Consider the following 26,231-nt stretch of genomic DNA (forward strand, 5'->3'; position numbering starts at 1 on the left):
AAAAGCTACCAATGCTTTGAAGTTAACTTCTGAAACTGCTTCTTTGAGTTTATGGATGCCCTCTTCTGCACGCAGGAACAGTAAGAATTTCATGCTCGGCTAACCATGGTTGTTGCTTTTGTTTTCTTCTTTGCTTTCTCCGATATTTACTACACATGCAAAGGGTACCTTAAGATGTTTGATATACCCCCTGGTGCTAGACATGTGTTAATCCAAGAAGACGAGGCTTCTCCTCATATTCTTGGTAAGTGTTTCTGTCCGCTGGCTTTGCTGTAGCATGCTCTTAGAGAAATGTCAAAGAAATCATACATAGATATATATGCGTGTAGATGCATGTGTATATATGTATATGTATGTATACATAGATATGCAAGATTCAGAATTACATATAAATGCATTACTGTGTGGTTTTTGTTGGTCATTTCTCCCCGCTCTTCTTTCTTTAAAACAAAAAGTATTCAAAAATAGAGTTTTAATTTTTGGTGAAATCTAGGTTGTTTCATTATTTATATGAAGAAAAGGTTATTTAACAAGTTTGTTATGCATTTTTTCTCTGTATTAGGGGATGAGAAAAATAAATATGTTAATAAAATGCATAAATTAAGGAAGAATATCAGAAAAATTTGCCATAGTTATGTTGGCCAATTAGTTCTGATATTTTGGTTGATGCCTTACTGTATGCCTCTCCTTACTTTTATTGCATTTTAAGTTCTTTTACTGAAAAGCCAGTATCTGTGATGTGTCCAGTTTCTGACTGGCACATGCAGATCCATTTGCATGGCTGTTTAGAATTCCTTTCCTCCTTTATGAGAGGATCATGTAACAATCTCATTTCTAAAGGGGTTTGTTTCAAGTGTGTGTACAAATGTAAATATGACTTCCACATTCTCCCTGACCTATTAAAGCACGAGGAAGCGCTCTGAAACGAAAGAATCATCTGTCAACCCCATGAAAATTTGTCTCAAATTGCTTTTATTTTAAATGTGTGACTTAAAAAATGAATTGTTTTATGGTGTTTCATAGAATTTTTTTTAGTATTTAAATTAAATTCGCTACTGGATTCCTTAACGATCTAACAGTCAGCCGTAGTTCTTTTTCCAGTAATTCCTATGCCTTATTTTTTGTCCTAGAACTCAGATCATTATCCTTGGAAACATTAGACTAGTTTCAAAAAGCTCAAGAGGAATAAATGTATTTAAGTAAAATTGCTCTTGTTTTCTACACATTTTCAGGGATGGTTATAACATGAAATTTTATTTTCTAACTTATTATATGCTGGTAAACCCCTCCAAACTTTAAAATCCCATTTGTTATGTTTTGTCCATTAGAGAAAGCATTTTTAAATAATATATTAGATCAATAAAGCATTAGGAACTCTATCACCAGTAAACAGCTTTTTCTAGCCATATAAGTAGGGACACGGCCTTGGAATTTCACGAACATAAGAGCTACTTGTTGGTCTAAAAATTAGTTCAGCTATGTTGGATACCTATCAATACTTCTACTAACTTGAAAGAGCTAACACAGCAAAGTAAAGAAGCCCTTATGTTATGTGCTATCCTAGCATAAATGATTTGTGTTAATGATTATAGAAGTATCCATGATTTTCAAAGTATTCCCAGCTTTCTGAGGAAATATACAGGAGTGGGTTAGAAACTGTTAACCTCTTTGACGGTCCTTTCAAATGGGAATATTTGTCAAGTTTTACCTCCTTTATTTAAACCATCTTGTTATTGTTTTTGACTAGTTAGGATTGCGGCTTGAGGATTTAAATGCCGAATGAAGGGAATGGAAGTCGTATCAGAACGAGCACTCACTTTGATTGCTTTGATGCTAATATACAGTCTGTCATTTATAGAAAGGGGTAGACTTGCTGTGGGTCATCAAACCTGTAATATGATAAAATAAAATGTATGCTGGTTACCCACTTTTCTCCCTTTAGCTATTAAGAACCAGGCTACTGGCCACTATATTTTAAATGGCAAAGGGGAGGAAGCCAAGTCACGGACCTTCATAGATCTTGGTGTGGAATGGGACTATAACATTGAAGATGATATTGAAACTCTTCACACAGATGGACCTTTACACGATCCTGTTATTGTTTTGGTATGTGGTATTACAGGCTTAAATATGTGGCTGGTTTAGTTTATAATTTTAAAATTAATTTATCTGAAAATACTTTTACCTTGAACATTGAATATTTAATTGCTTGTATTTTATAATTCCATTTATCTGCCCCTCTCTACTCTTTGTGCAACTTTGTCATATATTTTATGTACATTGTAAACCCAGTAACAGTATTATGATTCCTGCCTTTTAGTAATCTGTTATCTTAAAGACAAAAGGTGAGAGTGATTTTTATATTTACCCACATATTTACCATTTCTGGTGCTCTTCATTCTTCCCTGTAAATCTGACTTTCCATCTAGTATCATTTACCTTCGATATAAAGAACATCCCTTTAGGGTTTCTTGTGATGTGGGTATGCATGCTAGCAAAGAATTCTCTCAACTTCCAATTATCTGAAAATATCTGTGTTTCACCCTCATTCTTAGAAGATATCTTCAGCAGATATAAACATTTGGATAGCTAGTGCTGCGTGTGTGTGTGTGTGTGTGTGTGTGTGTGTGTGTGTGTGTGTGTTAGCACTTGAAAGATGTTTTTATGCTGTCATAGGGGAGTTGAAGGAATTGGAGAGCTGATTAGGGAAGTAGATGTGACCACAAGGTGGCAGTAGCGCGCACTGGCTTTGTTGATACCTTGCTGGATTTGCAGGTCAGGGGCCACTGTTCAGGAGGGAGCTCCTGGGAGAGAAGGGATTGGAGAGGGGGTGTTTAGGTTAGGTGATGTCAGTTGGCAGCACAGTGGGGAGTCTCTGCTCTGAGAGCTCCAGGAGCAGCAGCAGCTTGGGATCCTTAGAGCCACAGTCTCCTTTACAGTTAGCAAATGTCAAGTGCAGTTTCATAGGGGTATACGAAGCAAGCAGGTTCTAACTGGCTAAAAATATGCCTGTTTGGGCTACATTGAAAAGAATTGAGCATGTAAAAATTTGAGTTTGGTGCTAGCGGGCTTCTGAGCTAAAGTGTCTCAGCCCACTTCACCTACTTGGTGAAGAAACCAAGTAGGGGCCAACATACAGGTGCTATCTTTGGACTCGTAACGTTTATCTTCTACAACACATCCTTTATGATGAGAAGTCAGCCTCGTTCCTATTGCTGCTCTGTATGTGAGGTATCTGTTTCCCTGGCTGCTTTTTAAAGATTTTCTCTTTATCTTTTTGTTTTGTTTCATTGTTTGTTTAGCCGTTTGTGATATGCTTAGTTTGTGATGTTCTTTGTCTCTGTCTGGCTTGGGGTTCACCAAGCATTGTGGTATCTAAGTTGATGGGGTTTTTTTTTTTAACCAAATTTGGGTTGATTTTCCATTGTGTGCCAAGTGTGCCCCCCCCCCCCCCCGTCTCTCACTCCTAGGACTCATTTACACGTATGCTAACCCAGTTGAAATTGTTCCTTATGCCTCCTGGGCTTTGTCCATCCTTCTGTAATCACTTTTTCTCTGTTCTTCAGATTGGATAATTGCTATTGAGCCACGTTCAAGTTCACTGACTGTGTCTTATGTGGTCTCCAATCTGTTGTTGAGCCCGTCCAGTAAAATTTTCATGTCAGATGGTGTTCTTTTCTTTTCTAGAATTTCCGTTTTGTCCTTTTTTTTTTTAAATAAAAAAATATTGTTTCCATTCCTTTGCTGAGATTTCCATATATTTCACTCATTATGTCTAATGTTTCCTCTAAGTCCTGTGTCTTCATGTTGTCTGCTTCTATGGGCTATTTTTTTAAGTGTATACCGGACTTTATAGTTGATAAATTGTACGGCATTTGGTTTACGTTGCCTTCTATACAGTCTATGGGGTTTTGTTCTGGCTGTCATTTCCTCCTGATCTGTGAAGCCTGATTTATTCTTTGTCAGGGCTGATCTATTTCAATTTTGTCCTTATTCTTATGGCATGGCCTTTTTGACGCTGTAGCTGAATACCTGAAGTGTTAGCAAGGCCTCTTCATCTGACTAGATAAGAACTCCTGTGTCCCTAGCACCACCCAACCTTGGGTGTCTCTGTCCTGCTCCCAGCCCCACAGCAGCCACTCGCTGGTAGACAGTGTGGTGTCTTGGCCTGGGCGTGCACAGACCAGCCTTCACTGTAGGATGTGTGTGGCTTCTGGGCCACCCCTCTGTGCAGCCCCTTCTTCTTTAGGACCCTGCCTGCAAGTTCCAAACCCCACTCTCCATCTCCTCAGCTCCCTGAGACTGCTGTCTTGGCTTGGGCTCCTGTTCGCTGTGCAGGGCCCAGAATCTGACCCTGTCAGGAAGCCAGGACCTGGCCTGTTTGTCTTCCCACAGGCATCACTGTCCTTCGCTGTGTTATTCATTGCCCTCCCCCCAGAAAGTTCCCGTGTACGTTCTGTCCAGTTTTATTGTTTTTAGTATCAGCAAGGCAACTCTATTACCCCCTCATGGATGAAAGCAGAAGACATCTACCTGTTTTGAAAAATATTGTTGGATTCTGTATGCTATTTATTGAATTCTCTATAAAAAATATTATCCTAATTTAAAACCAAATATCCCCACTCAATTCCAAGGATGTTTTTTCTTTCTTTGAAAATTATTTGACTAGGTGTCTGTCCAAATCATTTGCCCATTGTTAAAGTGAGTTGTTTTATCTCTTTTGTTGAATTTTAAGAGTTCTTTCTATATACTTGATATGTCCTTTATGAAATACATGATTTGTCAAATATTTTCTTCTAGTCTATAGTTTCTTTTTCTTCTCTTAATAGTGTCACAGAACAAAATATTTTAACTATCCTGAAGTCTAATTTATCAATTTTTTTCTTTCATGGATCAAGATTCTGGTGTGATATATATATGTGTGTGTGTGTGTGTGTGTGTGTGTGTGTGTGTGTACATAGTTCTGCCTAATCCAGTGTTAAAGAATTTTCTTATTTTTTTGCTGAAAGTTTTATAGCTTAATATTTTACATTTTGAGTTGATTTTTATGTAAATTTTGTATGATGTGTTAGCCTCTTATTTTTGCATATGGGTGTCTCTATTATCTATTGCTGCAGGACAAATTACCCTGAACATCTTAGCTAAACACAAAGCAGCATTTATTATCTCATAGCCTCTGTGGGTCAGGCCACTAGGAGATGCTGAAATGGCTTGTTGTGGCTCATGACATCTCATGAGGTTGCCGTTAGCTGTGGCTGGTCACCCCAAGGCTGCAGTGGGGACATCTGCTACCCTGCTCAATCACAGGGCTGTTGGAAGGCCTCAGAAGATTGCTTCTAAGCTTTCCCAGGGGGTGGCTGTTGGGCCTGCATTCTTCACTATGTGAGCCTCTCCTTAGACTCCGTATGTGTCCTTATCACATGAGAGCTGACTTCCACTGGAATGAGTGATCCAAGTGACAGAGTGTGGCCAAGACAGAGACCGTCTTTTTAACCAAATCTTGGGGGTAACATCCCATCAATGCTGCTGTTGTCTGTTTGCTGGAAGCCAGTCACTGAGTCCAGCCCACTGAAGGGGAGAGGAATTAAGCCCTACTCTTTGAGAGGGAAAATGTCAAAGGTTTGCGGACACATTTTTAAAGCCACCACAATGACTTGTTCTGGTACCATTTGTTGAAAAAATGGCCTTTTTTCCATTAAGGTATCTTTTTATCTCTGTCAAAAATTAATTGTTCCTATTTCTGTCATTCTGTTTCATAGGTTATATAACTTTATAGCAAAAATATACACTAATCAAAATTTAATGAAGTTTGAATGGCTGGAGATCAGAAGCTCCATCTCACTCATATAATTGCACTGCATTCTTTTCCAGTGGCACAGGTGTCTGGCCTCAGCCCTGCCATTAGCCGCCATGCTAGCCTACATCAGGGCTTTGTCCCCCGATAGCAGGGGCGAGCACAGGGAACAACGTGAGCTAGAGATACAAGGGGCAGATTTGTAGCTAGGACAGTGGGTTTGTGAACAAGCAGTGCTGTATCACCATGATCTTTCTTTTCCTCTCTAAAGAGCTGGAACCCTAGGCTGGGAGCCTCGGAGCATGGCAGCTAGCTTCCTGGGGCTGGAAGCCGTAAGCTTCTGGCTAGAGTGTAAGGGTCAGTGCTTGATTTGTAATGTTTTAAAAACAAACACTAAGGGGGAAAAACAGAGAAAAGAATCCAGATAACCAAATCCTTCATCCTAGTGGGTTTAATATTACCCAATTTCTCAAACAAAAGCTATTTCTAAAACTTTAGTTTAAAATACTAGTGAATGAAAGTCGATAAAAACTCACTTTTTAAAAAAGTTTATTGCCCTAAACAATATTTAAAGGGCAAATAAAAAAACTGAGACTGTATTTGCAATGCGTATTATAAAAGGAGGATTAATGTCCTTATTGCATAAATTATTTAGAAAAAGGTCTGTATACCAATAAAAAAGAAGCCGTGACACAAACCTGCAGTGAATAGCAACCAGAATGCAAGTGACTAATAAACCAAGAAAATTAAACTTTGCTATTATCAAATAGATAACAATTAAAATAACAATCATTTGCCCATTCAGTTAACGAAGATGAAAATTATATAATATGTAGTGCCGAATGGGGTACTTCCATATACTCTCATCATGAGAGTAATAATTGTTCTGACTATTCTGAAGGGCCATTCATCAGTCTGTTCTAAGAACTTGTACCGTTTAGCTCACTAAGGAAAATCAGAAATCGCCACAAAGTGGGGGACAAATTCTAATCCATACTAGTATTTATTAACAAGTGAGTGGCTAAATAATGCATCCTACCTTTAGGATTAAACACTGCGCTGACATTGAAAAGTGTGCTTTCAGAGACTGTTTACTACCTTGGGAAATAGTACCTGACACATTAAGTGAACTAAGCAAAGCCAGAAAGTGTGTATCTGTACACACACACACACACACACACACACACACACCAAACAAGATGCAAATATCTTGAGGGTACATCACAAAACAACAGAAGTGACTTTGGTTTTCTCTGGTTTAGTAGAATCATAGATAATTTTTATTTTCTTTGTATTTTTTCCATAATGTATACATTTTTTGGAGGGAACATTATTATCTTTGTCATCATGATAAAACAGTTATTTTAAAGAATCATTTTCAAAAGCAGTAAGGAGACATATAACTTAAAGAAATCCACAGTGAATCTCATTGGAAGGTTATTATTTTTATTATATAAACTCTTATACCTCTATTTTTTCTATTTTTTATGGCCAAAGTTTTATGTGTTTATGCTATTTTTTTCTTAAACAGGGCGTACTTACACTTCAGTTGATAGAAACAGAAACATTATATTTTTAGAAACGGCTTGAAAGTTTTCCAGTTTTAATAAGACGACTGTTCTGAAATATTTATAATTTTTACTGAAAATGTGAAGCCCCTTCAGGTGACCTCCATGTTTCATGTATCCTTCAGATCATACCTCAGGAGAACGACACCCACTCCAGCCTGACGTATAAGTACATCATTCACGAAGACTCTGCCCCTACAATCAGCAGCAACAATGTCATCCAGGAAGAATTAGATACTTTTGAGTGGGCTTTGAAGAGCTGGTCTCAGTGTTCCAAACCCTGTGGTGGAGGTAACAATTGGACACATGTAGTTCCTTCAATGTAATTCATAGAAAGCCAGTTAGACTGCTTTGACCTTAAAGATTGCCTCTAATTGAGGCCACAATCTGAGAAATCCCAAACATAACAACCAAAACATAAGTACAAAGCATTTTTACTGAAACCTCTGAATCTACAAAGGATGGGAGTCCATTCATAACAACGGTAAAGCTTCTTCAAATCCTCTTGCCCTTTTCCCTCAGGTTCTTTTGGTCTCATTTTCATATGGTGGTACCTTTAATGACTTTACTTTTCCCAGATGCAGAGTCCTGTGGTTCTGGCCTTTCTTCTTCTCCACTTTTACTTTCCATACCTGTGCATTTCTTTTCTATCAGTGTTAGTAATAAAAGAGCTATTAGTTGTAGCAGGTAAGCAGGTCCCATTCTAAATGTTCTCTGTATGAGTACATGAATACTCACAATGGCTCTGTGAGGTCAGCACTGTGATTATCTCTACTGTACTGATTGGGAAACTGAAGGACAGGGAAGAGAAGTAATTTGCCCAGACCCTAAGATACAGACCCCGGTGGTCCGGCTTCTGGCTACATGCTCTTAAACGCCATTGTGCTCCCTCTCTGCCCTTTCTCATGTAGATCCATTACACCGTTCACAGAGTTTTTCAGTTTCTCACTTCATCCATCGCTCTGCTTCTGAACAACAAATGCTCCAGAACTGAGCTGGCCTAGAGGGAGTTTTCCCCAACAGGCAGGAGAAGGCAAAGGGCTGAGTCATGGTGCTGAGTAGCCAAGAACAAAAAAATTATTCAGAGTCAGGAATGCATGCGTCAACCATTTATTTTATAATTCTAAATTCAGGGATGTATTTTTATTTATTTATTTATTTTTAAGATTTTATTTATTTATTTGACCGAGAGAGGGAGAGAGAGAAAGAGGTGGAGCGGCAGGCAGAGGGAGAGGGAGAAAAGCAGGGAGTCCGATGCAGGGCTCGATCGCAGGACCCCGGGACGATGACCTGAGCCAAAGGCAGACACTTAACCAACTGATCCACCCAGGCACCCCAAGGATGTATTTTTTAAAAGGCTTTTTTTTTTTTTTGAGGTGGAGGAAACATAAAATGTTTTTAATTAATTATTTAAAATGATACTTAATCTATTACAAAATGCATGTTTAATTTGAATCTTCCCTTTTGCTGCTCCTTCAGTATCTACTTGGTTACAAGGTTTGTCAGACACACCTTTTTAATATCTACCACATCTCTTCCTTCCTTACCAGGTGTCCTCATGATTTTGGAAGGGAAGATTATTGCAAAAGTCTTTTAACTAGTCAACTACTTTGATTTTCTTCTCTTCCTTTATTTCCAGGGTATTCTTGAATGAATGACTGAATGACTGACCAAATGAGTAGAGTTCTAGTATTTCTGTTTAAATCCTGTAGCCTCCTAATGTGTTGTCCCGAAGACACAGCATTATTTATGTAGTATTCTTGCCAAAAGTGGATAACCTGAATCTAATCATTAGGAGGCAATTAAATAAACCTCTAAACTGTAGGACATTTTACAAAACAAATGGCCTGTACATCTGAAGAACATCCAAGATAGAAAGAGGCCCAGAAACTCTTCCTGCTTAATTCCATGACAGCTAAATGCACTGCATAATCCTTGATTGGAAAAACATTGCCGTGAAGAACACGATAGGGGCAACTGGCAGATTTTGAATTTGGTCTGTATATTAGAAAACAGTACTATATCTGTGTTAAATATTCTGGTTTTAAGAATTATGTAAGAGATGTACTTGTTATGGGCAGTATGCTGAAGTATTTACAAGTGAAGGTTGCCAGCAATGTACTCTCAAAGGGTTTGGCAAAATTTTACATATATATATTGCGTATTATAATTAACTATTACACATGTAAAAATATATACGTGTGCACCTCAAATACAGTGACATGTAACCCAAGGTTAATCTAGATGCAAGGCATAACAAATGTTCCTTGTGCTTTCCTTACAACATTTCTGTAGGTTTGAAATTAAAAAAAAAAATTTTTTTTTAAAGATTTTATTTATTTATTCGACAGAGAGAGAGACAGCCAGCGAGAGAGGGAACACAAGCAGGGGCAGTGGGAGAGGAAGAAGCAGGCTCATACCAGAAGAGCCTGATGTGGGGCTCGATCCCATAATGCCAGGATCATGCCCTGAGCCGAAGGCAGACGCTTAACCGCTGTGCCACCCAGGCGCCCCTTAAAATTTTTTTTTAATTAATTATTTACAGATGTCAGTGTTGGTGAGTGGGGAGACCTTCAAAAAACCCCTGTGACCGCCAAGATAAAAAGTCCAAACACTAGTCTGGCACCCAAGGCTTTTAGGATTAGATCTTTTCCTATCTCCTGTCCCCCTCACACAGGAAACTTCCACCATTCGAACAGACCTTCCGTTTGTAACATGTCATTTCCTTCACTTGGCGTATTCTTCTGCTTCATTCCCTTTATCTGACACTGTTTGAACTTCAAGATTCTGATCCAGAAGTGCGGATCCTGTGAGCAGTCCGTGCCCCTCCCCCAGCTCACTCGAGACCTTCCCCTCCAGCGGAGACCCTCCCCTCTGTGTTCCTTTGGCGCCCTCTACAGTAAATTATGTGCATAACTCCCTAAAAGCCTGGGTCACTGGGTGGTGGTGTCACAGCGGTTGTCAAATCTGCCCCTCATACTAGACTGTGTGTGTTTGGGGGTCTAGTTCATTAGCACGTGCACATGTGCTGTTTAATCATTTGTACTCTTTATTAAATGTAGGCCCTGAAAAGTTAAGGATTTTGTGTATTTAATTGACTTCTGGACCTTCAGCATCTATAGCAGTGCCTGGCCTCCCGTGGGTCCTCAGTCAGTATTTGTTGGCTGGATGACTGAATGACCAAACATGTAACAGAATGAATAAGTGAGTAAATCCAAAGAAATGTGTTTCCTTTCCTAGGTTTCCAGTACACTAAATACGGATGCCGTAGGAAAAGTGATAATAAGATGGTCCACCGCAGCTTCTGCGAGGTCAACAAGAAGCCGAAACCTATTAGAAGAATGTGCAATATTCAAGAATGTACCCATCCACTGTAAGCAGTTATTCTAACTGTCATAGCCTGAGCACAACATGAGAGGGATTTCTTTTTAGTTTTGATTTTATTTTTAGGTACAAGCTAATAAACGTACCTGGTTTAAATAGTCAAGTCATTTCACAGGAATTACATAAAGCTGTGGTTCCCCTGCCCTTTATTGTCCTCCTGGTCCTCAAAAACAACCACGTTCCAGCTATGATGCTTCTTTTGATAACTTCTGGTTTCCAACTCTCTAACTAAAATGTTTTTACATCTGCTTGATTTTTTGAGGTGGGGGAGGTTTGGGATATTACGTGTATTATGTATATTGATTTTCCAATGTGGAAAGTGAAAGGTTGAGCATTCTTCTAGAATCCTCCCCAAATACACACCCAGAGCCCAGACTTCTCTTTTCCCCAGTATTTCCAATATTGTTATAACCTTTTACTGATATTAATCTTCAGAGTTTATATTATCTTAACAACTTCTGTCTGTCCTAACAGGTGAGTCACTTAGCTGGTCTTTCTTTCCTTGTGAAATTTTCTTTCTTCTAGAATTAATGAATGTTTTGACTTTTATGATTTGTTTTCTACTACTTTTCACTAATTCATCCCCATACTGTCTTCTGTGAGTGTCAATCTCCTGTAAATACTAAACACTCAAGCATCCTGTCACTTGCAACTTCTTGGAGGTATCTCTCAGAGAGTTCTGCCCTGGACTTCTGTTCATCCTGGGGTGTCTTTTTACCTCTTCCTAGATATTCCTACTGCCTCTCTTTTGCATCGAGTCTCCTGTTTCCTGCATTTCTCGTCTTCTTATCTTTTCATGTATTCATTTGTTCTGGTAGATCATGTCTTCCAGTAGCTTCATGAAAAATGTATATACAAAGTGAAAATTTTTGTCTAAAAAATTCTCATAAGAAAAGTCGCTAAGAGGTTAAAGTATAAGGGTATATAGGAAGTCTTTCTTCTACCCTCACTTTTGATCATTGGGAAACACAGACAATTCCAAACTGTAATGTGTTTTCTTTCAGAATTTTGAAACCATTGTTCCAATGTTTTCTAGATTCCCATGTTGCTGTTGGAAAGCCATTTGCTTTTCTGGTTCTTAGTGCTTTCTATTTTTGTTTGTCATTCAGAGTTTGAAGGATCTTCTTTTTGTTCCTGACATCCTGAAATTTCACAGCAATGGGACTGCCTCAATACTCTACTTTTCTCATCCATCGCACTGCGTACTCAAAGACTTTTTAAAACAAAATCTCTGGGACATTTTCCTGTGTTTTTTTCTTTGAAAACTTTCCCCTATTTTTTCAATGTTCTTTCTTTCTAAGATATTTGTAGTTAGGATTCTTAAACAGATCTAATTTTCTTTTCTTTTCTTATCTATTGTTTATTGTTCTACTTGCTTTATTTTTCATTTTTACTGTTGTGCTGTTAATATCCAAGAGCACTTTAATATGCAAGCACTCTGTTCTTTTTCTCACATATTCCTTTTTAAAGGCATTTGATGCTTATTTTGGGGATGTAATATGTTCTTTTATCTCTTTTATGATATTAAAGATTATTTTCTTTTTCATGCATTATTTCTTCTGAGTTCTTTTCCTGTTTCTTTTTTCCTCCTCCATCATTTGTGTTAGAGGCTTTTCTGTGTCTGCTGTTAGCTGTTCATGCATACATAAGAAGGCAGGGTGAAAAAGGCTGCTTGGAAGCTTGCTTTATGGTCAAGACTTGCTTGCTGGTGGGTTTCACTGTAGGACAAGCTGGCTGGGCTATTTTGTTGAAGACCCTCGATGTGTATTTAGGGCTTTTCTAATGAAATGATCAGATGCCAAAGAGTAGAATCAATCTCCTGCCTAGGGAGCATAAGTCTATTTAATAGCTGTTCTGGAAATTGCATACGTATAGACAGCTAGGGCCGTCTCACCATTCCATATGTGGATTCTTACCTAACCCTCCCCCCCGTCTTCACCCTGGTCTTTTTCTCTCTTGTCTCTTGACTACGTCTGTTGTCCACAAACTAAAGGTCTGGTTCATCTTCTACAGAGGATAGATGTCAGCTCTTCTGCTGGTTAGAGCAGGGGCAATCAGCCAGTGGGGGTAAGGATCAGGAGGTGGAACTGTTTCTGCACAGACTTTTCCTCAGTCCCCTGTTTTCATCCCTCCCTTCACCTAGTTTCACCGTGCACTCTTTCCCCTATGGCCACAATCCAGCACGTTCCTGAAGGTCTGCTGCCAAGTCAGTCTGCTTACCAGCTTCTACGGCTAAGTTAAACTTCATCCCTCTTAGGTCTGCTGAGCTTGTAGCCAGATGTCCCACTGCTTTCTAGGTTCCAAAATTATCTTTTGGTCCCTTCTATCCAGTTTTCTTTTTTTTTAACCTTTATGGATTTATGCTATTTTTTCTCCTTTGTTGTCACTCTAGGAAATTCAGGAGGGAATAAAGTTAACCAGGAGTATCTGTGACTATGAAGTGTATACTTCTCATAGAATACCTGTCTTCAAATGAGAGTTACTATTGAGGGCTTTACAATTGCTTAGTTTCCACAATACATTCTACGAGGAAAAGCAATACTAAACTGGGGATAGCAAAGATTGCCAAGGTTTTAGCATGGATATATTTTGGTGCCCCATTTTTTATGAAAAGGAAAAAAATGCAGAGGGAAGGTAACACTGGAAAGGATAAAAAGTATGCCTGAATTACATCCTGACAGATCGAGGACCCAGATAGAATCACTGGTGATGGCCCTTGGGGACCACACATAGCCACACATCATGGAGACCTGTCCCTAACAATGCAGCCACAGCTGATGTGGAGAGTGCTGGGGGCATGGACATTGACCAGAATTGGGGAATGTCCCATGGGAAATCTTTTTTGAAAATATCTTTTTAGAAATCTTTCTGTCAGGTGCATTCAAGCCCCGGACACACACTACCTTTACCTTTTTGTCAGGCCTCATAAGTGCCAATATGAAGAACTGAATTTTCCAAACAGGATAGATAGGTCAGGCAGCCTTCTCAGCAGCAACTGTAGAAATGAAATGGTCATCTCAGAATCTTAAAACGTGAGGAAACTCAGGATTTCTTGGAAAAGCAGCAGCAGCCAAAGCAGTTTGTCTCAGCAAGTATCAGATGGATTGCCTTTCTAAGTTTCCTTTCAGATGTTTAACACCATGAGGCAGTGGGGCTGAGAGCGAGTTGGTGTGTTTCTGAAAACTGCCATCCTGCCCCAACCTAACCTGGGCAACCTTAAGATGAGTTTCAGAGACCCTCTGCCGATGGATCATGCTTTAGAAAACGAGGTTTCCAAGTCACAGGGACGCAGAAAATACCCAGGCATTCAACATAGCAGTGTCGGGCCTACTACTGTTAGAAATGCTCGGGCTTCGGACTTGGTGGATGAGTCCCTCTTTCTGAAACCAGTTCCCGAGCCGGAGGGCGCCCCTCGGGCTGCCCGGCACCCAGGGAGCAGGGAAGGCTAGGGCGCAGAGCAGGAAGGTGCGCGCCGCCACCTCTAACCCTGTCCCCCTCATCCCCGCGCTGCAGCTGGGTGGCCGAGGAGTGGGAGCACTGCACCAAAACCTGCGGCAGTTCGGGCTACCAGCTCCGCACCGTGCGCTGCCTTCAGCCGCTCCACGACGGCACCAACCGCTCCGTGCACAGCAAGTACTGCCCGGCCGAGCGGCCCGAGAACCGGCGGCCCTGTAACCGCGTGCCCTGCCCCTCCCACTGGAAAACGGGGCCCTGGAATGAGGTGGGCGCACGAATCCCGTGCGTGCGCGTTTGTGTGTGCGCGCGGACGCGTGTGTGGCATATTTTAATTTGGCTCACGTATCAAGTGGGCGTTGTATGAGTTGAGACACGGCCACAGATTGTGTAATCGTCAAGCACCTAGAGATGCCAGGAAACATAATTTGAAAACAGTGCTCATATTTAGGGTGAGTTGGTAGGGGCAAACCACGTTTGGGTGTTTTGTGACATAGAAGGCTTCTGTTTCATATCTTTGTTGACGTCACCGTTCCTGCGGGATGAATTCCAAACGCCTGGCAGTGCATGCGGGGCCCTGCCCCATTTGGCACTTTGGCAACTCTTCTTCTTTTCCTTCTCCTCCCCTTTTTATTTCTTCAGGTATAATTGACATAACATTATATATCGGTTTCAGGTGTACAATGTAATGATTCAATATTTGTATATATTGCAAAATGTTCACCACGATAAGTCCCATGTGAACTCTTCTTACTCTGTTCTTTATTCCAACTCTGTATTCCAGCTTGAGAAACTCCTTGCTTTTCCAAAAAGGACCATGCTCATTGGAGTCTCCCATCTTTTAGCTGATGGCCCTTCCCCCTCCTCCTGTCTCATCACCTCCTCCTCATCTGCTAGCGCTCATCTCCAGGGTCCAAAATACCACCTTCCAGGGCTGTCTTTCCCACAGTTCTTCCTCTACATTCCAAAAACAGAGGCCCACCTCTAGCATGCCATTCATGATGGATACTGTAACTTTTGTCTTGGAGTCCATGCTGGTCCCTGGTCCACACATTTCTTTTTCTTTTTTTAAGATTTTATTTGTTTATTTGTCAGAGAGGGAGCATAAGCAGAGGGAACAGCAGGTAGAGGGAGAAGCAGGCTCCCCGCTGAGCAAGGAGACCAAGGTGGGACTTGATCCCAGGACCCCAGAATCTGGCCCAAGGCAGATTCTTAACTGACTGAGCCACTCATACATCCCTCCACACATTTCTCAAAGACTCTGCATTGCTTCCCCACTGCACAGCCAAGACCTGTCTAGTTGATGTTTGTTTGTTGACTCAATATTGTGTGGCGTGAATTAATGCCTCACCTTTGGTATTTCTAAAGATTCGAAAGGAGGAATCATGTGATCACAGGTGAAAAGTTTATAGGAGGAAAGGGCATCACAAAGCAGACAGAGAATGAAGAAGGAAGTGGAGAGCAGGCCCAGGAAGGAAGGAGGAGGCGAGTGAAGGTCACCTGCACAGGACCAGAAAGATAGCTCACATCTCCTTCCCCTCAGAGTCCTGGAACAAAGGTCCCTCCTCTAAACTCCTACCTGGAGCAATAGCTTAGATGGTCCTGGACTTAATTTTAGAGCGGTTAGCCCCTTCATTAACAAAATTAACTTATGGGAATAAAATAATAGTAGTTCCAAAGAGGTTGAATTAACCAAGGTAGCCTGTCAGTAAGTTCTACCATCAGTAAGGAAGGTCAAAGAATGGGAAGCTGGGTAGCAGGATCTCTCCCTGAAAAGAGGCACCACTACTGTTTTGGGGAACTTTGCAGATATTAACGTTACAGTAATGGCTTCTTTCCTATCGCATGCTTACTGCCTGCCAGGCACAATTGCTTTATAGACGTTGTCTCCTTTGCCTTCCTTTAGTCCGACAACAATCCTGAGGCAAGTGTTACCATCCCAGCTTTCAGAGAAGCAACAATGTGCCCAGGCTGGTCAGTCATGAAGTGAGGCTATAAACCTATGATTATCTGTCTCCAAAACAAAATAGAGAAGGAACCCCAGAGCTGTGCAAGCATGTGTGTGTGCATGTGTGTATGTGTGTGTGTGCGTGCGCACGCATGCACACATGTGTGTGCACAGAAAGGTGGTCTTGGTGGAATAAACCTCTCTAATCATAGTCTTTGTTTCTCTAGTGTTCGGTAACCTGCGGGGAGGGAACAGAGGTGAGGCAGGTCCTCTGCCGGGCGGGAGACCACTGCGCAGGGGAGAAGCCCGAGGCCGTCAGAGCCTGTCAGCTGCCTCCGTGTAACGGTAGGTGTGATACCCATTGGTTTCGCTGCTCTGACAATGGTTTTTACAGCTCAAAGAGCAGAATTTCAGGACAAACTCTGGAATTTCTGTTAAGGAGCACACCCCTGAAACATGAGCCTAATCCTCTTCTTTCAGATCAGTGTTTGAGGCAGTGTCCCCCACCAGCGAGGCATCATAACCCCTGGTTCCTGTCAGGCGCTAATGCTGGGGTGAGGACGGGTCACACATGTGAAGCTGCTGTCAATTTGTTTTTCTAGTAGAGCTCCTTATTTTCTCTCTGTGTCTTTATAATTTCACATCATTGTAAAAGGCATAATATTGCAGAAGGTTTTGAAATATTTTGCTATAATTATGAAGTTTAGACATGTGGATGATCAGTGCCACGCACAGAGCCTTTTCTATTATCTCTCCATCCACATACGGGCCCTTCAGCAAGGGGGTTTCAGAATAGACACCTTGCATGTGTGCAAACGTTTGCCTAACCTTCCTCCTTGCCCTATCGCAAGAAAACTACGTATCAGTTTGCTGTCGTAACACAAAGTATGTACAGGATGGCGGCCGTTTCTGTCACTCTGTCTCACTTCCTCCTTTTCTGTGCTCTGTCTACAACCATCTCTGTCCTCTACCTCATTTCGTATCTCCATTTGCTGTCCTCTGTGTCTCATTCTCTGGGCTGCTCCAGTCTGGTTCCCGGTCTCTGACTTGCTGTCATCTGGAGCCTGCAGGTTGCTCACTTTCTCTGCATCTATCGCACATGGTTTTCTACCTCATCCCCCCTCCCCAAGCCCTCATTATCCCCCCTGTCCTCATCCCCTGCCTCTCTCTCTTTCTCTTGACCTCTTTTCCTCTCCTCTTCTCTCTCTCCTCATCTCTTCCTGTCTTTTTCCTTATTTCTCTCTTTCTCTCCCTGACACCTCCCCCCAGCCTCTTTCTACCTCCTGTGTCGCTGTCTCTCCTTCATCCCCACCTTGCCCTTTCTCAGGGGCCTCCTGCCCTCTCTCGCCATCCTTGTCCCTCTGCCTTTTTCTCCCACTCTGTGTCTATATCTCTCGTCATCTCCCTCACTCCTGTCTCTCTCCTCTCCATCCCTTGTCTTCCTCACCTTCTTTCTCCCAGCCCCCATGTCTCTGCTCCCTGACTCTGTCCGGCTCTCTTTCTTCTTGCCCCTGCCCGCCCACTGCACCATCTGCTGACTGTTCTCTCTCTCTCCCTCTCATCTCTTCCTCTGTCTCTCTCTCCTCCCCACCTCACACCATCTTCCCCTTCTGTTGTTTCCTTGCCCACCCTACTTCTGCCATCACAAGCTTCCTTGGAAGGAAGGAAAGAGGAAATTTCAAGTCAAGTCTTAAACTTTATAAACTATTTCATTATAAATTTTCATTTGAAATGTGTGGTAGCAAGAACAAGTAAGACCATGAGGGGGAGACAAAGGACTTAGATATTTAATCATTTTTCTCTGGAAAATATGTTTGAAAATTTAAAACATAAGACAAAGCCAACAGAGCAAACGTTACCCAGTTAGAAGCTGTAAAGTTCACTGTTGCCATAATATTTTATTCTTCTGTATTACTGCCAAGAGGCTAAAAACTTTGTGAGTAGACTTGACTGTTCTTAGTAGTTGGTAGAGCTATGTATGTATTTCTGCAAATATGCCCAGTTGTCAGGAAGAGTTCCTTGATTCTCTTCCTTTAGCTAAAAGAAGTTCTTTTTAATTGCAAAACAGAGGTACAAATGAGATGGCTTAACTATGTTAGGGATTCCACAATCTTCTAGCTGCTGTATTGCCCTGAAATCCAGGCCCGGCAGCCAGTTCTATGAGGTCTGAAAGGCCATATATTTCTGTCACACATTTCAAGTAAGTAATAATTCCCATCAGTCTCAAACTGCAATTAAAATCAAATGACTTTTTGAGACCACGTGTTAATACCCTTTTCCTGAACCTCTTATACTGACCTGAGCACGGAACAAGAAGGCTGAAAAGCTTCCTTCGTTTCCTGATTGATTTTGTCGTGTGAATCCTTTCCCTAAGCCCCATTTTGATTGTACTATTTCGTTGTTGCTGTTAAGTTCTTCCCATCTATCCTGAGACAAATTACCATGAAGTGAATGCATGCCTTTGCTCTTATCTGTTTTTTCCTCACACTAGCTCATCCTTTTCCTCCTCTGCACAGAAGCATATTCTGGCTCTGCCTAGATCCGTGTTATGAACCAGTCCTTGCAGTGTCCAGGTGCTCACACAGAGGGGAGACGCATACATGGACTCCTTCTCTAACACAGAGAGACTAGGTCATGCTTTGAGCTGGACCACAGGAAGGGGGAGGGGGGTGATGGGGTATGAGGGGGTGAAGGGTCAGAGGGAAAAGAAAGCACAGGGCCAAATAAAGTCCTCTCATTGCAGGGTCTAGAGCCATAAACATACAGGAAGAAGAAATTAATATTTTTATTTTAAGATATAGGCATAGAAAAAGTAGTTCAGAAATAATAAGGGTATTTGCGGGGAAACCCATTAATGTGACATGCAGGCATTCACAACATAATTAGATGATTACCTTAGCTAATATGAAATATTCAGACATGTCATACTATCCAGTAGATCTGTAAATACCAGGCAAACACAGGTCATTCCAAAATTTGGGAAGGGGACATGCTATTATAACTCTGATGGGTAGTTTTATAATTAATTTTATAATTTGTAATTGTTAACAGATACAGGTGGTAGTTTTAGCTCTCTTGGTCTTGCCAAATGACCTTTTTTTTTTTTCAAACTTTACAAAAAGGATTCTTTAATTTCTTTAACAATTTATATACGGGTTCATTACCGAGCAGTAGAGCATTCCCCAGTAACACATTGTAATTTTGAGAGATTATAGTACATAAATGCCACAATTTACAATTCTTTGTGTTTACGAATCAGACATAGGATTAGTATCTCTGTGTTATGCCGTATTTGTGGGCTCTGCATAGGATGTGCCCTAAAATGGATGAAAATAAGTACAAACTAATATGTCCATGAGCTCAACATTTGGAGTTTTTGAAATCTAATTCTTATAACCTGTACTCAAAAAAATTTAAAAATAGGGGTGCCTGGGTGGCACAGCGGTTAAGTGTCTGCCTTCGGCTCAGGGCGTGATCCCGGCGTTCTGGGATCGAGCCCCACATCAGGCTCCTCCGCTATGAGCCTGCTTCTTCCTCTCCCACTCCCCCTGTTTGTATTCCCTCTCTCGCTGGCTGTCTCTAACACTATTGAATAAATAAATAAACTCTTTAAAAAAAAATAAATTAAAAAAATTAAAAATAATAAAAAGAGTGTGCATACACATATCAAGTGTTTCATGAGCGTTGCTTTAGTACTCTTTAAATGTAAAGTGTTATCAATTCAGTGAAATTAAATTTAAAAACTATGAATGATTCAAAAGAAAGTTGGCACACTTTACCCAAATTTATGCTTACAAATAATAAATAGCCTGAAAATATTTGGTAGTGAAAATGAAACTACTGCGTTAGCTCTGGATGTTACCTTGTTTTTTCTTTTAGTAATACATTTTTAAGATTTAATTTGTTCTAGTAGGTCCTTAGAATTTATTTTGATTTTTATTTATTTATTATTACTATTATTATTTTTAAAAGATGTATTTATTTATTTTGGAGAGAGAGAGCAAGCAAAGGGGAGGGGCAGAGGGAGAGAGAATCTCAAGCAGACTCCCCACTGAGCACGGAGCCTGACCCAGGGCTCAATCCCAAAACTGTGAGATCATGACCTGAGCTGAAATGAAGAGTCAGAGGCTTAACCAACTGAGCCACCCAGATGCCCCTCTTTATTAGTTTTTTAAAAAGATTTATTTATTTGAGAGAGAGAGAGTAGGGAGGAAGGGGAGAGGGAGAGGGAGAGAGAGAATCCCAAGCAGATTCCCCACATTTCAGAGAGCCTGATGCGGGGCTTGATCTCAAGACCCTGAGATCATGACCTGAGCTGAAATCAAGAGTTAGATGCTGGGGCGCCTGGGTGGCACAGCGGTTAAGCGTCTGCCTTCGGCTCAGGGCGTGATCCCAGCATTCTGGGTTCGAGCCCCACATCAGGCTCCTCTGCTATGAGCCTGCTTCTTCCTCTCCCACTCCCCCTGCTTGTGTTTCCTCTCTCGCTGGCTGTCTCTATCTCTGTTAAATAAATAAATAAAATCTTTAAAAAAAAAATAAAAAATAAAAGAGTTAGATGCTTAACCAGCTGAGCCACCCTGATGCCCCAAGATGTATTTTGATTTTAAATTTAAATTTAATGTAGAAGCTAATCTGTTAGAAATCCAGAAATACCATAAAGTTAAAAAAAAAAAAAGATGTCCCTTTATATCCTAAAGAATATCTGTGGCAAAATGAATCCTATTTTCTCATTCTAAAATCAGATACGTGTCCCTACTGGGAAGAGGAAAGTACCCTTAGTCTGTAGACTTGATGGAGATATTAAAATGGTGATCAACCCAAGTGCTTTGCACAGAAAAAAAACCTACTTATTTCAGTGAATTTATCTAAATGTTCATATTTGTTTATTGAGGTATAACTGTAGCATATTAGTTTCAGGTGTAGAGTAAAATCATTTGATATTTTTATATATTGCAAGATGATCACAACCATAAGTCTAGTTAATGTCTATCACTATATATAGTTATAAAATTATTTTTTCTTGGCATGAAAACTTTTAAGATCTATTCTCTTAGCAGTTTTTAAATATGCAATACAGTATTATGAACTGTAGTCACCATGTGCACATTACACACCCATGACATTTGTTTTGTAACTGGAAATTTCTACCTTTTGACCCCCTTCACCCCTTTCCCCCACGCCCCAACCCCCACCACTGGCAACCACCAATCCGTTCACTGTATCAAGGAGCTTTTGTTTTTAGATTCCACATACAAGTGAGACCATGCAGTATTTGTCCTTCTCTGTCTGACTTATTCCATTTAACATAATGTCCTCGAGGTCCTTCTGTATTGTAAATGGCAAGATCTCATTCTTTCTTAAATATCTGACTAATATTCCATTGCATACAGATACCACAGTTTCTTTATCCATCCATCCATCCATCCATCCATCCATCCATCCATCCATCCAAGGAGCGTTGTTTTTTCCATATCTGGGCTACTGTAATTAATGCTGCCATCAACATGGGAGTGCATATATCTTTTTGAATTAGTGTTTTCATTTTCTTCCAGTATATACCTTTCTTGGGGACTTACTGGATCATATGGTTGTTATATTTTTAGTTTTTTTAGGAGTATCCACTCTCGTCCACAGTGGATGCACCAGTTTACATTCTCACCACTGGCATTCATATTTTTAATGCAAAGGCTCATTTGGGCAACTCCAATTAATGTCAGATTTTACTTAAAATTTTTTATATTCCAAAACAATTTTCATTTCTTCCTTTTATTTTCTGTCTAGACGTGTGTGGTATTTTGTCTTCTTTTACCTTTTGCAGATGAGCCATGTTTGGGGGACAAGTCCATATTCTGTCAAATGGAGGTGCTGGCGCGGTACTGTTCCATCCCAGGTTATAACAAGTTGTGTTGTGAGTCCTGTAGCAAGCGCAGCAGCACCCTGCCACCGCCGTACCTTCCAGAAGCTGCTGAAACTCACGATGATGCTATCTTTAACCCTAGCGGCCTCCCTGGATCTCTAGTGATGCCTACGTCTTTGGTTCCTTACCATTCGGAGCCCCCTGCCGAGAAGAAGCCATCTCTGAGTAGGCTCTCTTCAGCGGGAGGTCCAAATGCCTTCACGGCTTCCAGGCCATACAGTAAACCCAACGGTGCTAACTTCCCCCAGAGGAGAGCTCAGCCAGCAGGAAGTAAGGCTCTGAGACTGGTCTCCCCGGCCACCAGGAGCGGCCCCCTCAACTCCTCTTCAGAAGCGGCCGCTGCCCGCCTCCTCGCGGTCAGTGATTCCCTAGGTGCTTCTTCTCAGGCAAGAACCTCAAAGAAAGATGAAAAGATTAGTGACAAGAGACGTCCAGTAGGATCATCCGCTTTGGAAAGATGAGAAAGCGAACCTCAAAGGCTAGAGATCAAAGGAGAACCCGGACAAGCTCCCTCTCCCCGTGGTGCATACAGCTGGTTTAAAGTGTAAATCTCTGTAAACTGTCAACTCATTTTGTCTGTGAGCAGAAGAGCAAAAAGTGCTGGTTCACTTTCTAGTTGCTTTCATCCTCCTCTTGTTGTGCATTGACTCATTTACCGGAAGTCATTGGAAGAAAGCACCAAAGATTACTGATAGAAGGAAAGTAAGTTGCTAAGTGTGTTGGTCACTCTCTAATGCAGCAGAGGGACTGGAACCAATTATGTATATCAGCTGATTTTTTATTTTTGAAGAGTTACACTAAAAATAAAAAAAGAGGTGCCAACAGTTTACACTTTCACAAAATATTTTGGAAATGGAGCAAAAAATCCTTAGACTTGTATTCCTATTTATCTATATTAGAAGTATTGTATGAGCGAATTTGCAGCTGTTGTGTAAATACTGTATATTGCAGAAATCAGTATTATTTTAAGAGGTGTGTTCTCAAATGATTGTTTACTATATTACATTTCTGGATGTCCTAGGTGCCTGTTGTTGAGTATTGCCTTATTTGACGTTCTATGGGTTGATTTTCAAAGCAGAATGTTACGACTAAGAAGTTAGAATTGTAGCTACTGACAATACAAAGGGTTTTGTTGTGTGGTTTTGTCTAATCAACAGTGCGATATCTAAATTACAGAAAAAGAAAAATCACGTATGCTGCGGGTATACAGATTTCAGCTTACCTATTACTTTCCATTTTTTAAATAAAAAGGAGTAGGACTGATGTGTCAGTCTACTCGTGGTCACGGAGACAGAGACCAGTACGTTAGCCTGTGCAAGACAGAATTAAAACCCTCTTACCAGGACCTCAATAGGCACCGCTGAAGTGTCCTGTGTTCTTGTGTTGGTTTTTCTTTCCCCTTTGTTAACATATACAAACGGTTATACTCAATGTACTGTAATAATAACAAAAGAAAAATGTTCTGAGATAATTTGTTTGTATGTTGGTAGCTGAGAAAAGCATCATCAATCTAGAATTGACACCCGAGTATAATAGGGCTTTGGGGCTTTGGAGGAAGATTCAAGCAAGTATTTGTCAATGGTCGCAATATTTATTTTCTGCATGGTCTATATTCAAATGTTCACAACCACAGTGCATCTGACTGCAATCATGTGCTAGTAATTTATGTCAGTGCTCACCTTGCTCACAGTGAAGCCAGAAATGCTCTCTCCAGGGAGTAGATGTAAAGTACTTGTATATAGAATTCAGAACTGAAGATATTTATTAAAAGTCGATTTTTTTTCTTGATAGTATTTTTATGTACTAAATATTTACGCTAATACCAATGACATATTTTGGTAAACTAGAGAGACATAATTAGAGATGCACATTTTGTTCATGGAGGAGAAGTTTAAGCAAACAACAAGAGCCAAATCAAAGAGCAAAAATCAAACAAATTTGATGTCATGCAAACTTTTTGCATTTTTAAAGTAGTTGATACAAAGTTAATGACTTGTTCCCTTTCGATGAAACATAAAATAGTATAGACCCAGATAGCTGTTTAATGAAATAGGGAATTAGAAACATTTTTTTTAAGTATAAGAAAGAAAGAAATGCTTAAAAGAAAAAAAGAAAGTGTTGTGAGCATAATGTTCTTGAGGCCAGTTCCTGAACTGTCTAAAACGATATTATGGAAACGAACTCTAGAGTTGTTAACCTCTCCAAGCACAGAATGTGCAAGGACTTTTGCCTCTTAACCATCGTAAACTCACAGCTTCACCTATTGACTCTATACCTCTAAAGAATCGCTGCTATTTCATGCAAGACTTTTAAAGTTTAACTGAATTAGGTGAATTCCACATAGTAAAACGATCTCTGAGCCTCAAGCAGAAGTCATTTCTTTTTTCCTCAAAGTTTCCCCAGAATGAAATTCTCTCTAGTTTGCTCGCATATGTCTGCATCTGGTCCACAGGAAAAGGCAGAGAGAATGGTCACACACATACACCTCCCATAAAGATGTACATATTTGTTGTACTTCTGATCTTTGAGCTTCCTTTTCTACTAAGCTAAAAATTCCTTTTTATCAAAGTGTACACTACTGATGCTGTTTGTTGTATTGGGAGCACGTAGCAATAAAAATGTTAAAATATAGACCTGGCTCTATCTAGATTTTATCATTAGATTCATCACTGAGTAATGAAAAATTTTCTTTCCTCCTAAGTGCCAAATTCATTAGCTTCTTGGACTTTCTCTAAAGAGGCTCAAATAAAGTGACAGTGCCTCCTCGCCTCACACCAAGGTGTATCATAATATTTTTTTTAATTGAAAAAGAGACTATGAGTGGTGGCTTTTTGCTTAAATCCATCCCACAGAACTATGAAGATGCAGGGAGGAAAGGGCAATAATGCTAGGATGTACGAGGAGGAAAAGGGGGACTTCTGTATTTTAAATGTGCAATCCCAGAGTGTTTTTAAAGAAAAGCTGCCTAGCAGCTTTAGAACCCTGATTACCTGAGGATTGCCGGGAATACATGATACATGACTCGGGAGCGTGGGCAGAAATGGGGCATCAAGACAGTGGGGGTGGGGGGTGGGGGTGGCTTTCCTTACGTCACAGGGAGGCACTATATTGCCATGGTTACCAGTTTAAAGGGCAAAGGCAGACCAACTCAGGTTTGAACTGCACCTGTACCCTTTATACCTGAATGATCCTGGGTAACCACACTAAATGTCAGTTTCCTCATCTGTAAAATGGGAAGCAGAACTGTTAAACATCATTGCATGATTGCAGTGAGAAACGAGAAAGTAGAGTTCTTAGCACAGGGCTTGACACCTGTACCTCTCAATAAATAGTAAGTATCATCATTGTCCTTATACTGTCCCCATCCTCCTCCTCCTCATCTTCATTATGTGACCAAACCACAGCTTTCCTCTAGGGTCCACAGCTAGTTTGAATCATGGTCACTGAGTCTCATTCATGGTGGTAAAGAACATAGTTTCAGGAATCTAAAGACAAGCACTTTAGCTTTAAAAATAAATAGGAGGGACAAACTCATTAAAAATGATCTCCAGTCATCGGTTCTGAAAACTTTTAGCTAATTATGCCCACTTTCGCTTCACAAACAATAAGTAGTCAAACTAAAGAATGACTATTAATTCTGTATTTCTGCAAAAATGGCCAGTGGTAAAATAATGCTCCAGATAATTAGCAAATAAAATGTTTTTCATATATTTACATTAATACGCTTTGCAGAAATATTGTCATTCCTTAAAACATAGATTATCATGAATAAGCTGCTTAAATACACGATAGAAAAAAAAATCACTTGAAGAATGATGAAGCGTGGACAACGAAAAAGGACATCATTTGTTACAAAAGGACTAAAGGGAATGGTAAAAGTAAAAGGTTAAAGTAAAACTACTTAAAATGCAATAAAATATAAAAACCACCCAAGGGTGCATAGGCATTATTAACACATCAACTAGTATTAGAAAACATTCGTTTGGGGCCCTGATACTTGAGAAATTTACTTAGAGCTAGAGGCAATATTCAAAAATTAATTAAAATACTGCCTACCAAGCAAAGAAAGCATAATCTAAAATGAATTTGCCATAAAAAACACAAATTCTAAAACCAAAATGCTATCAATTTCTGCAAAACCATTAGAGAGTTCACCTAGGTATTAGA

At 40.4% G+C, this 26,231-nt stretch overlaps 1 protein-coding gene across 1 annotated transcript in view; it reads left to right on the top strand.

Moving 5' to 3' along the window:
- Positions 1-24,695, top strand: part of ADAMTS3 (ADAM metallopeptidase with thrombospondin type 1 motif 3) — a 248,964-nt gene extending 224,269 nt beyond the window's left edge. Inside the window, exons 16-22 of the mRNA XM_045789351.2 lie at positions 164-244; positions 1,943-2,106; positions 7,488-7,653; positions 10,603-10,735; positions 14,260-14,467; positions 16,375-16,492; positions 21,966-24,695. Coding sequence (XP_045645307.2) covers positions 164-244; positions 1,943-2,106; positions 7,488-7,653; positions 10,603-10,735; positions 14,260-14,467; positions 16,375-16,492; positions 21,966-22,525 — 1,430 coding nt within the window. The 3' untranslated portion in view covers positions 22,526-24,695. The remainder of the gene's footprint in view (positions 1-163; positions 245-1,942; positions 2,107-7,487; positions 7,654-10,602; positions 10,736-14,259; positions 14,468-16,374; positions 16,493-21,965) is intronic.
- Positions 24,696-26,231: the final 1,536 nt, after the last annotated feature.

This window comes from Ursus americanus, chromosome 8 (genome assembly GCF_024610735.1).
Source record: "Ursus americanus isolate L20-20 chromosome 8, mUrsAme1.1.p, whole genome shotgun sequence".
NCBI lineage: Eukaryota > Metazoa > Chordata > Mammalia > Carnivora > Ursidae > Ursus > Ursus americanus.